The sequence below is a fragment of the Equus caballus genome, chromosome 1, assembly GCF_041296265.1.
Source record: "Equus caballus isolate H_3958 breed thoroughbred chromosome 1, TB-T2T, whole genome shotgun sequence".
Lineage (NCBI taxonomy): Eukaryota > Metazoa > Chordata > Mammalia > Perissodactyla > Equidae > Equus > Equus caballus.
This window is the reverse complement of record NC_091684.1, coordinates 149,586,679-149,600,898: the sequence shown is the minus strand read 5'-3', so window position 1 is coordinate 149,600,898 and position 14,220 is coordinate 149,586,679. Positions and strand designations below refer to the sequence as shown.

General features: G+C 36.1%; 1 protein-coding gene across 6 annotated transcripts in view; it reads left to right on the top strand.

The window, feature by feature from the left end:
* UNC13C (unc-13 homolog C) overlaps nucleotides 1-14,220 on the top strand; it is a 557,967-nt gene that overhangs the window by 295,156 nt on the left and 248,591 nt on the right. For 4 of the 6 annotated variants that reach the window (XM_070236389.1, XM_070236392.1, XM_023617069.2 and 1 more), the window contains 3 exons: nucleotides 2,832-2,900; nucleotides 4,489-4,578; nucleotides 9,526-9,654. In XM_070236389.1, the coding sequence (XP_070092490.1) occupies nucleotides 2,832-2,900; nucleotides 4,489-4,578; nucleotides 9,526-9,654 (288 nt within the window). The remainder of the gene's footprint in view (nucleotides 1-2,831; nucleotides 2,901-4,488; nucleotides 4,579-9,525; nucleotides 9,655-14,220) is intronic. The other 2 variants (XM_070236405.1, XM_070236396.1) reach the window with 1 other exon arrangement.

The window sequence follows — 14,220 nt, the reverse complement described above, 5'->3', positions numbered from 1 at the left end:
ATTATTATTTTGTGACACACTAAAATTATATGAAATTCAAATTTCAGTGTCCAGAAACAAAATTTTATTGGAAAACAAACCGTGCCCATTTGTTTGTATATTGTCTGCTAGAACTATTGCTCTGTAACAGCAGAGTTGAATAGTTGTGGCAGAGACCACAAAGCTGAAAATATTTACTATCTGGCTTTTTATAGACAGTTTGCTGACCCCTGGTCTAGAGGTATCCTTATCAACTAATTAAACCTAAATTTTTAATAACTGATAATGCTCACTGTTATTATTATCGATTTGGTCCTTACCAAATACCAGACATATGTAGTCCTTACCTAATGCAAAGACCTGAATAATGTGGCAGTTTCAAATACTGTGGCATGCTGCCCCTCAGGGGAATCATTTTTTAATCATGCCATCTTTTGTTCTTTCTCAAATCACACTATGCAAGCAATAGGCCTCCTCTGTTCTTGCAAAGGCAATCTCACTGTAGTTAATAGAAATATTGTAAACAAAATTAAATTTCAAGCTGTCCTGCTGTTTAAAGAATCTCTATGAAAATTCAATCAGAAGCACACTTTTAATTTGACATCATCTGATATTGTTCACAATTTAGTGACAAACAAGTCTTGCAGTTTTCTATTCTGCTTGGATGTAAATTTTCCAGCTGGGCCCTGAAGACCTAGGTAGGAAGACCACATGTGTGATCTGTATCAGTCAGAATTGTGTTCAGCTGCATGGAACAGAAACTCAACAAACTTAAGTAAATAAGATTTTTTTTCCCATGTAACTTAAGTCCACAGGTAATAAGAAATTTAGGGCTAGTGTAGCTTCTCAGTATTGTAATTTTTTGAAAGAGTGATCAGACAGGGCTTGGATGAGGTGTGGGGCTCCATCTCGCTTCCTGCTGCAAACATTCTTACCATCTCTTAAGCTTTTCATCTTATAGCCATAGGATGACTGTTTTACCTTCTAGTACCTAGTCTGAGTTTAATGTGAGAAAAAAAGAGAGAAACACAAAGGGCAAATGGAAAATAGCCCAACAGAGAATCATACAGCAAACACTAATAGCCTGCCAAGCACTCTTTTAGAATCTTTACAAATAATAATTCACTGATAGTATGCTATCTGGGTCCATCCCCTTTAATACGTTGTACGTATCTCATTGACCCAAACCATGCTGCATGGCCCTTCCTAGAGGAAAAGAGGTCTGGGAAGGTAGGCATTTCATAATGGACACGTTTGATTCATGAGGTTCGATTATAAGGAAGAGTGGAAGAATGGGTATTGAGCAGACAACCAGAACATTCAGTCCCAGTGTATATAACAGGGCCAATGATTTCAGCCATAGCGTGGTTGGCTAGGGTCACATCAGCTGTCTCGATGATTAGTACCAATCACAGAGGTCAGACAAAGCTTTCAGAGACATGACACGAACACATTGACTTTTACAGTCATTGAATGATTAACTTTACTGTGGCCTAAACTGATGATTGTAGTGGCTCTTTTATCTTTCTATTCTGATTGAAAGCCATTGACCCATGTGAATGAGGGATGAGGGGTTAATAATGGGCAGCATAGGTTGTCTCCTCTCCGTGGAACATATGATAAGAGTGGGAAAGAAAGATCTAAGACATTCAACTCATCTGTATGTTTTAGTAGCTTTACTGTAGAGTCTTACCTGCCTAATGAGATGACAGGCTTCCGGAAGACAAGGATCATTTCTTAGGCTCCTTCATTGCCTCCACAGGGGTTAACATGGAGGCAATACTCAAATTTTTTTCACTGATTTGTAAACCTGATGAGGACAGTTTAAATTGGAGTTTCAACTTAGGAACAATTCATCAATTCCTATTAATATTCAGCTCGCTTCCACAAGATCAGTGACTTCAAGGCATAAGAGTTATATACACTATAAATCCACCTCATATGTGAAACTATTAGAAAAAGTTTCTACTTTTGCCAACATCTTCCAAAGTGCAATTTGATGTTTACAGAATATTAATATAGGCAGAGAACTTGACTGTCATTTACTCCCACCCTCCTATTTTTTTCATTTTTGATTCGAAATCTAAAATTCAGAATGGTGAATTGTATACCTATAAGGGTTGTGTGTGTGACTTTGATGGTTTTAATTTATCTAATTTATATAATTTACTTAGTCCACACAACTTCATCCTTCTGCTTATTAACAAAACTCCTTTTTGTTATAATCTTCAAATCCTTCTATGAAGAGGTCAGTCCAACACTGACACAGCATCAAAGGGAAGCATCAGTGAATTTTTGCCTGCTATTTTTTAGCATTAAATCATAAACATACTTTAAAGGCAATAAATCCTTTCAGATTATGAAGTGTTTACTTGTTACCAAAAGAAAATGCTTTTTGAAATTGTTTTTGACAAAAACAGCAGCTACTCTCACTACCATAGGTGGGAGAAGCTTTAAAAACTGTAATTTATTTCTGGGGAGGTGGAGTGGTGTGCAGGGGTAGAAACAGGGGTGGGTTATATTTTCTCTTGCTGGCTCATGTTGCTGTGAATCAGTACAGTGACAATTCCGTTGTCTGGACTCTTTCTGTAGAACACAAGTCTCTGGGTGCTTTCTCATTCATCACAGAGAGGCAGTGACTTGTTGGAAAGAGCCTGGATTTGGTGTCAAAAAGACAAGAGTTTGAATCATTGCTGTATCACGTATCAGCTGTATGACCTTGGGCAAGTCATTGACATCTTTGAACCTTCCTTTCTATAAAATGGGGACAGTAACTCACAGACTTGTTGTCAGGACTACATTTAGAATGACCGTTTATCTCCATTCTCCTACTTTGTGTTTGCTTTCTACAGAGGGAAAAATTCATAAAACTACTGGACCAGTTGCATAACTCTTTAAGGATTGACCTGTCAAAGTACAGGGTATGTACAAAATTATTTGCCTAAAGGTAAAATAGGGGCTTGGCTCAGATGATTTCTTGTCCTATTGTACAAAATAATCCACAGTGTAATGGAAAAGTAAAAATATCAATCTTGAGTCCTGTCACATTAGAAGAGTCCACTAAGTAAGCAAGCAGATGTCCCTTATTCAGGCCATGTCCCAAATAAGCCTACAATACTGTGTGTGTTTTTACAGCTTTAATTTTATAATTATTTTAATAACCACCAGACTGAGTGGCCCTTAGCTAATTCATGAAGTAGACATGTGGCCCAGTCCTCATTTTGAAAGCTCACCCCTTGTTACCGAGATATCCTGCTGATATTTCCCCAGCTTTGAGATTCCTACTGGGATTCACTGTTTAATTCACTCCTTCTAGATCAATACAATGTGCTTTTTTTGAAGTTGTTCGTAGTTCATTGTCAACACTTCTATACTTCACCTCCAGGGGAAACATACACAAATGCACACACAAACACAAATATATTCATGTATGTGTGAGTACAAACATATAATTTTAATTACAAAGTATCTTAATTATAAAAAAATTAGTTACAAATTTTCTTTCCTAAATTTCCATAGTAATAACTATTCCATTCTTTATTTAGCAATTTATTCTAAACATCTTTCCATATCTGCACATATATATCTCTCCTGCATTTACTTTTTAGTCTCTTTTTGATGGATACCTGAATTGCATATTTCTGGAAATTTTAATACCAAATTTTGTCAGACTCACCTTTTATGTTGGAACCGGGACCAACCCTATGAGAAGAGAATTGCTATGGCTAGGCAACAAAAAAGATATTTAGAGGCAAGAAGGGCCTGGAGGCCGCCTCATTCACCATCATTTAGACTCTCCCGCTCTGCTTCAGTTCATGAATATACAAAAGTTACCTGTTGTTTTCGTGATAACTGTTTAAAATCCAATATGAAAGCAGGTTAATGTGAGAAATGTCTCAATGTTAAAATTGTTTCTTACATAAACACTTTCATAATTATACCTTTCCTTCAAAGTTTTGAACATCTGCATTTTTATATGACATTTTTCACCAAATCTCACTAACAGAAACTTTTGTTGAAATCCATGGTACTTTAGGAAGAGACTGTGCAGTGCAATCTTAGTTTTCTTAACTTTTAGAAAAGTTTCTTTGTGACTGAAAATGTAGCACATGCAAAAGTTCCCAAAGTACTTTTGAAAAAAATTACCCATCTTGAGAAAATCATAAAAATATTTTCAAATATATGCTGTCCTCCCCACTTTTAGTAGCAAAACTATTTTATGAACATGACAAATAACCTAATAACATTGCATTAATGATATGTTTTGAATATTTTTGTTGCATTGTGGGGATAAATAGAAAGATATGGCTTTCTAAGACTAAGAAGAGACTATTTTCAAATTGTTTACTTTCTGGAACATTTTATGATAGAATTATTGTGAGAATACTGTAGGGATATTTTAAAAACTTTACACAGTTTTTTCTTTCATAGAAAGCTAGTTTTCGCTTATTTTCCCACTGGAGGCTTAATGCTGATAATTTACCCATTTTCTGTTTCCTAATTAATAAGGAAAATTTTCCTGCCAGCAATGCTGAAAGACTGCAAGACTTGAAATCAACGGTTGACCTGCTAACAAGTATCACCTTTTTTAGGATGAAGGTACCTCATTTTATTTCTGTCACTGTCTTGGTGTGACATAACACATTTATTCCCTGGTAAAGTCTGGTTTACCTTTCTCTTGATCAATACTGTTCAACTTCAGCAATTAAATTGTGGTGACTTTGCCTGAGCTAAATGAAGCTTCCAGTATAAGGAGGGTTGAAAGGGATTATCCTAGACAGTTGAGATATTTTATTGGGCTCAAATTTCGTTTGAAATTAAATCCATCTTAAACACAGCTCTCTAATAAGTGGACATGGCACTTACAAAAAAAGTCCTTAAAAATGTGGAAGTGGAGTTTACTTCTTGTCTTAATTTTAACTAAGATATCCTACTGACTTTTTCATCATAAGAGAGTAGCTGACTCTTTAAGTTTACCCCAATTATGGCAACTTCCATTTTTAGCCTTGGCCTGTCTACATAGGAATATATTTGATCACCTAATCCACTATAATAATTATTATCTACCAAACTATGCAGACACTTCTTTTTAGATATATCTCCTCTGCTTTAATAGAAAGTTCTCTAGAATCATACTTTGGCTAGCAGGACAATTCATGTAAAGTCTTTCCTAAAATTATTTGTCTGGCTATGGGCTAAAAAGTTTTGTTCTTTGAAAGAGTTTTATGATGTTTATTCAAAAAAATTCTACATAGAAAAAGACTGGAAATAATTGTTTTTCTTTTTGGTGTTGCCTGTGATTGTTTCCACTACAAGCACTAAAAATGATATTTTATAATATAAGAAAGGCAAAAAAACCCATACTGTATCAATAATCATTTAAATTCTTTAAACTTCAATTAAAATGTATTTGGTTTAAAACCGTGGTTAAATTGGGTGACTAGGATGAATAGAATGTATGTCAATTCTGACCTACTGGCAGCAGCTGCTGGAACAGTGTGTAGAAAATGATAGTGAGACCCAGTCCAGGCTCAGTGGGAAAGTTTACTTGATTGACAGGTGATGCTTACCATAAACAATGAGGGTAAATGGGAGTGAGGTTAGAGAGTGCCAGCACAAGTGCTACATATCTGTCATTCCTCAGTCACCAGCCTTGCAGTGTTTAGAAAACAAATCTTGTCAAACTTGCAAGTCCTCTTTCCCCTCCCTCATGATCAGCTGATGACCTTGCTTCCTATTTCACTGAAAAAACAGAAGCAAAGACTGGAGAGCTTCCTCAAGCTCCAACCATATGCTCCCATAACCCATCTCACCTACCTACTTAGCTACATCCTTGTCTGTATACTCTTCCTTTTTTAAATTACTATTGATTAGCTGTCTGTTCTAGAAAAGGTGATCTCTTCCACCTGTGCAATTGATTTCATTCCCCTCTTGCATACTAAAACATTTTCCAGCAATCCTCCCCACTTGCCTGAATTATCAAGTTTCCCCTTTCTACTGGATATTCTCCATCACCAAACACGCTCTTAATTTTCAATCTTAAAAATAGTGCTTGACTCCAGGGTGGCTCGGTGGCATAGTGATTAATTTCACGCATGCTGCTTTGGTGGCCCAGGTTCGCTGGTTCTCTTCCTGGGCACGGACCTACACACTGCTCATCAAGCCATGCTGTGGCAGCATCCCACATAGAGGAACTATAAGGACGTGCAACTAGGATATACAGCTAGATACTGGGGCTGTGGGGAGAAAAACAAATAGTGCTTGACTCCACTTTCTTTACAGCTACTACCTTAACTCTTCTTTTCCTTTGATGCCAAAACTCCTCAAAATAATCCTCTTTACATTTTCTTTCCAATTTCTTTCCTCCCATTATCTTTTGGACACATTTCCTCTTCCATTGTCTATTTTTCTCATTACAGACAGTAAAATTCAGTCTTTTGGTTGTACAGATCTATTTGTTTTGACAAATTTGTAGTTGTATAACCATTACTACAATCAAGACATAGAACAGTTCCATAATCCTCCAGCATTCCCTTGTACTGCTCCTTTAGAGTCAAACCCTCTCCCAGGCCCTGGCGACCATGGATCTGTTGTTGTCCCCTTTGGTTTTGCCTTTTCCAGAACATTATGTAGATGAAATAATACGCTATCAAGCATAACACATTGGCTATTCATCCATCTTGTTGAGTGTATCAATGGTTCATTCCTTTTTATTGCTGAGTAGTAGTAATTCTTTGTTATGTGTGTACTACAAGCATTTGGGTTGTTCACAGTTTGGGGTTATAACAAATAACACTGTTAAAAATATTGATATACATATTTTTAGTGTAAACATTAGTTTTCACTTTCGTTGGGTAAATACCTAGGAATGAGGTTCCTGGGTCATTTAGTAAACGTATGTTTAACTTCACAAGAAATGCCAAATCATTTTTCAAAGCAGTTGTACAATTTTTCATTCCCAGCAGCAATGTATGAAAATTTCAGTTGCTCTACATCTTCTGGTGAAGCTCTTGGTATTTCCCATGGTGCTAGGAGTGAAGTTCTATCTAATCGTGGTCTTAATTTTATTTCTCTATTATTATTTGTTTTAAAGATTGGCACCTGAGCTAACATGTGTTGCCAATCTTCATTTTTCTTCTTCTCCCCAAAGGCCCCCAGTACATAGTTGTATATCATTGTTCTAGGTCCTTCTGGTTGTGCTATGTGGGACTCCGTCTCAGCATGGCTTGATGAGCAGTGCCATGTCCGCTCTCAGGATCTGCCCTGGTGAAACCCTGGGCTGCCAAAGCTCGCAAACTTAACCACTCAGCCACGGGGCCTGGCCCCTATTTGTCTATTAATTAGTAATGTTGATCATCCTTTCTCGGGCTGATTTTCCATCTGAGTTTCTTTTATAAACAATCTGTTGAAATATTTTGCCAATTTTTTGTTAGGTTATTTTCTTATTGTTGAGTATTAGAAGTTCTTTTATAGACTCTTGATACAAGTCATTTATCAGGTACTTTATTTGTTAATATTTTCTCCCTGTCTGTGCTTTGTCTTTTCATTCTCTAACAGTATCTTTTGCACAGGAAAAATTCTTAATTTTCATGAAGTCTATTTGTCAATTTTTCTGTTTGTGGATAGAGCTCCTGGCTAAACCAAGGTCACAAAGAGATTTTCCTACATTTCTTCTAAAAGTTTTATTTTGCCTTTTCTATTTAGTTCTATGTTCCATTTTGGGAGTTATGTTTTTAATAAGGTGTGAGATATGGGTCAAGAATAACTTTTTGCATATGATATTCAATAGTTCTGACACCATTTATTGAAAAGATTATCCTTTATCCATTGAATTGCATTTGCATCTTTATGAAAAAATCAGTTAGCCATATTTGTTTGGGTCTATTTCTGGACGGTTCAATTGCCTATAATTTCACCATGACTATATTGTCTGGATTACTTATAGCAAATCTTAAAATCAGATAGTGTGAGTCTTCCACCATTTTTCTTCTTTTTCAGAATTGTTTAGGCAATGTTATTTCTCATTGGGATTTTGACTGGGATTGCACTAAATCTATAAATCAGTCTGACAAGAACTGATTTTTAACAATACTAACAATATTAAATCTCAAAATACACCATTATATTTTGAACCCACTCCAAACAGACTTTTATGTCATCACTTCACCAAAGATGATCTTGTCAAAATCACTAATGACCATCACTTTGCTAAATCTAGTGGTCATTATTGATCTTCATCCAACAGCATTCAATATCACTTAATATATTTCATCAATTCTTCCTCCTGGAAACCCTTTCATCTCTAGATTTCCAGGACACCCCTCTTGCTTAGTTTTCCTCCTGTTTCATTGGCTGATTATTTTCTGGTTTCCACTACTTTGTTCTTTCTCATTTTCCTCATGTCATAGGGCTAGAATTACCCAGGGTTTATTTCTTGGAACTCTTCTCTTCTCTATCCATACTCATCTAGTTTCATTTCTTAAATCTTCTCTAAGCTAATAATTTCCAAATTTATATCTCTAGCCTGGGCAGCTCCACTACTCCAGACTTATTTATCCAAATTTCTATTTGAAATCTACTTGTGTGTATAACAGTTTGCTCAATCTTAACCTGTCTGAAAGTGAGCTCCTGATCTCCCAAGCACAGTCTTGCCCATCTAAGTTGAGGCTATCTCCACTGTACCAGTTACTCAGGCTAAAAACTTGGGGTTTTAACCCCTCTTTCTCTCATACCAATCATCCAATCTGTAGCAAATCTGTTAGGTCTTCCTTCCCAAATTAACTAGAATATGATTTCTTCTGACAGCTTCTAGCTTACCACCATAGTCTAAGCATTATCTTCTTTTGACTGAATTATTGCAGTATTCTCATCACTAGTCTTTCTACTTTTTCCATAGCTCAACCTAAGGCAGTGTAAGAGAGCCTTTTAAAAGCTAGTTTAAGTTAGGTCACTTTGCTGTTTTACTCAAACAATCCAATTCCTTCCCACCTTGCTCAAAGCCCAGGTTCTTGCAGCAGTCTATATGTAAGTTTTCTCCTGGCACCATCCTCTTACTTTTCTGAATTTATCTACTGTTGCAGTCCTGTGTTAGTTCTGTTCCACTGAATCACTTCCTATCCCCTTTTCTCTAGTTTATTTTTATTTTCAACATGCATCATTATGTAATACATTTTACCGATTTATTATGTTTATTATGTAAAAGAATTTAGCTCCATAAGGAAATGGATTTTTGCTTCTTTTGTTCGTTGCAATGTCACCATTGTCTGCAATAGTATGTGATACATATTTGTTGAATGATTGAATGGAATGAATGATACCGTAATTGGACACTTTAAGTGTTTCTATTTGAATATTTACAACTATGATCATTTCACTGAGTTGTCCTAGCAGAAAGTTAAAGTGAAGATGTACACATTTAAAACATTTCTAAGACCATATTTTTCCTGAACACAGAAAAATCAACTGAAAGCATTCATTGGATATTGTTTGTTTGTACTGGATTAAAATGTTCTAGTTTTGAGTTTAAGAAAATAATCTGTCTCTCAGGTTTTAGAGCTGCCAAGTCCCCCAAAGGCCAGCTTGGTGGTGAAGGACTGTGTCAGGGCTTGCCTGGATTCCACGTACAAGTATATTTTCGACAATTGCCATGAACTCTATTCCCAGCTAATAGACCCGGTAAGAAAAGATGAGCATCTACTTTCTGTTTCTAACGCCTATTTCTGTAAGTTTAGAATGACAGTAAATGGGAAAATATGTTCATTTAATTTCACATTAACTGCAGGTTTTGAGAATTTCCATATTGTTTCTTCACATTTGAACATTACTTTTATTTACATGGAGTAATTCACTCCTTACAATAACTTTATGTGGTAAAGACGGATATTGTTGTTGAAGTTTTTCAAGAAAGGAGTTAGTTTTAGAAGAATTAAGTAATTCATCAAGGTCAGAAGTGGGCAAGTGGCAGATCTGGGACTGGAATTTAGGATTCCAACTCCTGCTCCTGTGCTCTTCCCTATGTTCTTCTCCTATGTTCTCATACTGCCTCCCTGCTCATTTTACATCATAAAAGTGATAGATGTGGAAATTTTTATAGATCAGGATGGTAAAGTTGTTATATACGTAAATTTATTATTAATAAATATTTCAAAAATACAAAAGAAAATACAGAAAGTAAATCAAACATGCATATACTTACCACCTAGATGACCAAATGTTAACCTTTAGCAATGTTTGCTCTGCTCTTCATGGTTTAAAGGCATTAAATATTGCACATGAAATGGTATTTCACTTTATACTTCTTCCAAATTGATTCCCCTCCCTTCCTCCCCCTTCAGGGATGAGCACAATTTTAATTTTGGTGAGTTTGAACGTCTTTTCACATATGCTCAATTTTTCACATATGCTTCAGTTTTATTTTCCGTGAATTGCCTATTAATCCTTTGCTGATTTTTCTCTTGGCTTGCTTGTCTTTTACTTATTAACTTGCAGAAAATTACAAAATGTATTCTGGATACTAATCCTTTGTCAGTTAAGTGATCTCATATATTACTTCCCTCTTTATATGTGATGTGTTTTTTTGTTGCATTGACATTATCTAATGCACACTATGATTTATACATAGCTATTACTTCTATAAAACTGGTGTTTGAGGTGGCTTTTTAATATGTGTCTATTGTCTATCTGCTTCCCTGAAGAATGCAGTTGTTCCACTAGATATTGAAAACTGCAATTATCTGTGGAACTTCCTGGTTACTTGAGTGCAGCAGATTCTAGAAAGCATATGTTGGATGAAGGCTAGTGAGACTCTTTTAAGCTAGGTTTCAAGCTGGGTGTCTTATGGTATTAAATCTTTCTACAGTCATTTATTTCTTAGCTAATAGGAGAAAAAAATTAAAGCTGAAGTTTTTCATTCTATAAGCAAAACAATATATAACCACATAATTGTCGATAACTTTAGTTTATCATTTCTGCTAGATGTGCTCTAGTTTAGAAACTTGGTTCTCTGGGATTTCTAGGGATTAAATTATCTCTAATTTATACTCTCCTCTTGGGTGACTTTCTAACAGCTTCCCTTCATCTATTCTGTAGTCTCTATCTTCCTACCACAAGGTTCTTTCAATTCTGCATTTTCAACAGCATTGTCTTTATTTACCTAAAAGATAAAATTGAAACTTTTTATTATACATGTACATATTTATTTATATTTATTATACCATGTACCTTACATAACTTCATTATCAATTTTATCAGACTTTACCAGCCTCAATTTTTCACTCCTTACAACTCCAAACCCGAACTGGTCCCCTCTCATGGGCCCTAAATTCTATAATTTCTGTGAATTGGCCATCCTTTTATACATCCATGCATGTATGTGTCTTGTACTCTATGCCTAAAATGTTCCTCCCCCGTTTTCTGCCTTCATCAAAATCCAACTTAAATATAACCTCTTGTTCTACTAATTAACACCAAAATGGCATACCTTAGAGTCTTTCTAATATATAAATAATAATGATAAAGATAATAAATAAAATATTCTTTTTATTTATTTATTTATTTTTTAAAGATTGGCACCTGAGCTAACAACTGTTGCCAATCTTTTTTTTTTTTTTTCCTGCTTTATCTCCCCAAAGCCCCCCGGTACACAGTTATATATCTTAGTTGCGGGTCCTTCTAGTTGTGGGATGTGGGACGCTGCCTCAACATGGCCTGACCAGTGGTGCCATGTCCACGCCCAGGATCCAAACCCTGGGCCGCCACAGTGGAGCATGTGAACTTAACCACTCGGCCATGGAGCCAGCCCCTAAAGTTTTATTTCTGTAAGAGATATAGAAACATGGGCAGTTCCCATAAAACAAACATGCCCCTAAGAAAAAGTAAATCATTGCCATATCAAAATGAATCTAGTATAGCTTAATATTTGCTGACTTGGCTTTCAAAAAAGAGATATCTACGTAACTTGCTAACTCACTAGTTTTCTTTTTAGGTAGGAAGATCTATAGATGTTACATAAAATCTTATCAACGTGGGGAATGTTTGTAGCTAAGCTTCAAATCAGAGAAAAAGATCTTTCCATAAACATTGTTATCATTAGAAATTCTAAAGCAAGCACTTATTGGATCTGAATAACTTAGGAAACCAATGCTCCCTGGAGCCCTTCAGAAGCCATCTCAGAACAGTTTTAATTATTAAGGCTTATCTCTCATTTGACTGCAACTCCATACTCCTGGGAGCTCAAGTTAAGACCTTTTTTCCTCACACCACACATGTGAATCGTCCTCAAATTCTGATGACTTTATCTTAAACATTAAATACATTATCTTCATAACACATCCAGAATCTGACCATTCTCACCAGCTCCATGCTTCCACCCTGGTCTTAGGTACCATCATTGCTCACTTAGATTACTTCATAACTTCCTAATAGAGTTCAATACTGTCTCCCTACCACCTTATGTCTGTTCTCAAAAGAGCAGTAAGAGTGACACTTTTAAAAAGTAAGTCAGCAGCCCAGCCAGCTGTCCTGCTGGGGTGGGCTGCTAAGTGCAAAGTGCAAACTCGATGCTTCAAAAATAAATAAATAGAAAATAAATAAGTAAGTAGAAAGCAAGTCAGATCATGTCACTCTTTTGCACAGAATTTTCTAAAGTCTCTTCATTTCAGTCAAATTCAAGGTCCTCACAATGACCTATAAGACACAGGATCTGTCCCAAATTACAACTTCCACCCCACTTACTCTATTACTCCATCTTTTGCACATATTATCAGGTGAGTGGAGAGCCAAATAAGAGTTTACCCACAGGAAAGTAACATGAACAATGCTATACCCATTGTACTTATGACAATGCCTGGATCATAGTAGGTACTCAAAAGCATTTGTTGAGTGAATCGAATAAATGAATAAACAATAATTTTTCTCAATACAATAAGAGTTTATAGGTACACTTGGCCTATTATAAACAAGACTGAAAGAAGTGCTCTTCTCTGTGGGAGGCTCTCAGTGCTTGACTAAAGCCTCTTGCAGTTGTCCTGGTCATATTATAGGGTGCTAGATGATGAACTATGGGAGGAATTGGTGAAAGCCACATCTAGTTCCAACCCTTAAAAACATCCTCAATATCCTCCAGCTCGCGATCTTCTGATGCAGTAACCTAGAAGCCCACACATTCCAGATGGTATAGCTACCAGCTAGAGGAGAGCTATCTAGCCAGCTTCAGACTTTGGATACTTAAGAAATAATCCATTATTTCATTAACTCACTGAGATTTGGAAATTTATTTGTTACCACAGCACAACTTGGTTTATTTTGACTAATAGACTTTCAAATCCATTTCCAACCTGCCACCAAAACTATCTATTTATAATGTGTCCATTTTTATATGACTATGCTATCTATAACTCTTCACTGGCTCCCCACTCACTCATGGGATTAAGTCCAAACTCTTTGCCATTATCCAAAGGTCCTCTAAGATTGGAGCTCTAGCTATTTTTCCTTATTTCAACCTCATTTCTACCTTGCATTCTGTGATTCAGCACACTAAATTCCATGATGCCTTTTCCTGCATTGTCTTTACCTGCCTGGATTGTGCTTCACCTCCTCAAACCCCCTCATGGCTAACTCTAGGTCATCTGGGCTTTTCCTCAGGAAGCCTTTAGGTCCTCTCCCAGCTGAATTAGGTGTTCCTGCTCTCAGCTCTCATGATACACTGACATGTCATCACCAGTGCACTTTTCATGCTGAATTTATTAGGCACTTAGTATATATTATCTGTCTGGCCTGTCTTCTCCACAGGGGTGTGAGTTCATCTTTGTAGCCTCTGTGTTCAACGCTGTGTCTGACTTGGAGTAAGGTCGATAAACAAAGTAATTAATTAATAAGAAACAAATTTTATAAAAACAGCATAAACTCAGTTATTTATAGTCTCCTTCAATGACTCCATATCAAAGTCTGTGGTCAAGAACATGATCTCCAATATCAAAACTCTTGAGTTCAAATCCTAGCTCTACTGCTTATTAATTTTCTTGCCTTGGATGAGCTGCCTGGCCTCTTCACATCTCAGTTTCTTCATCAAGACATATTTTTAATAGTCTACTTCTGTTTTATCTGAGTTCTATCTAGATGATGTAATGCCTGAAACAAAAAAATAAAACTTTCAGGGTTGTTGGACACGGTATAATTCTGTTTATTAAAATGTAGAAGCATACTTTCTCTCTCCAAAGGGGTTTTGAAGAACCGTATAAAAAT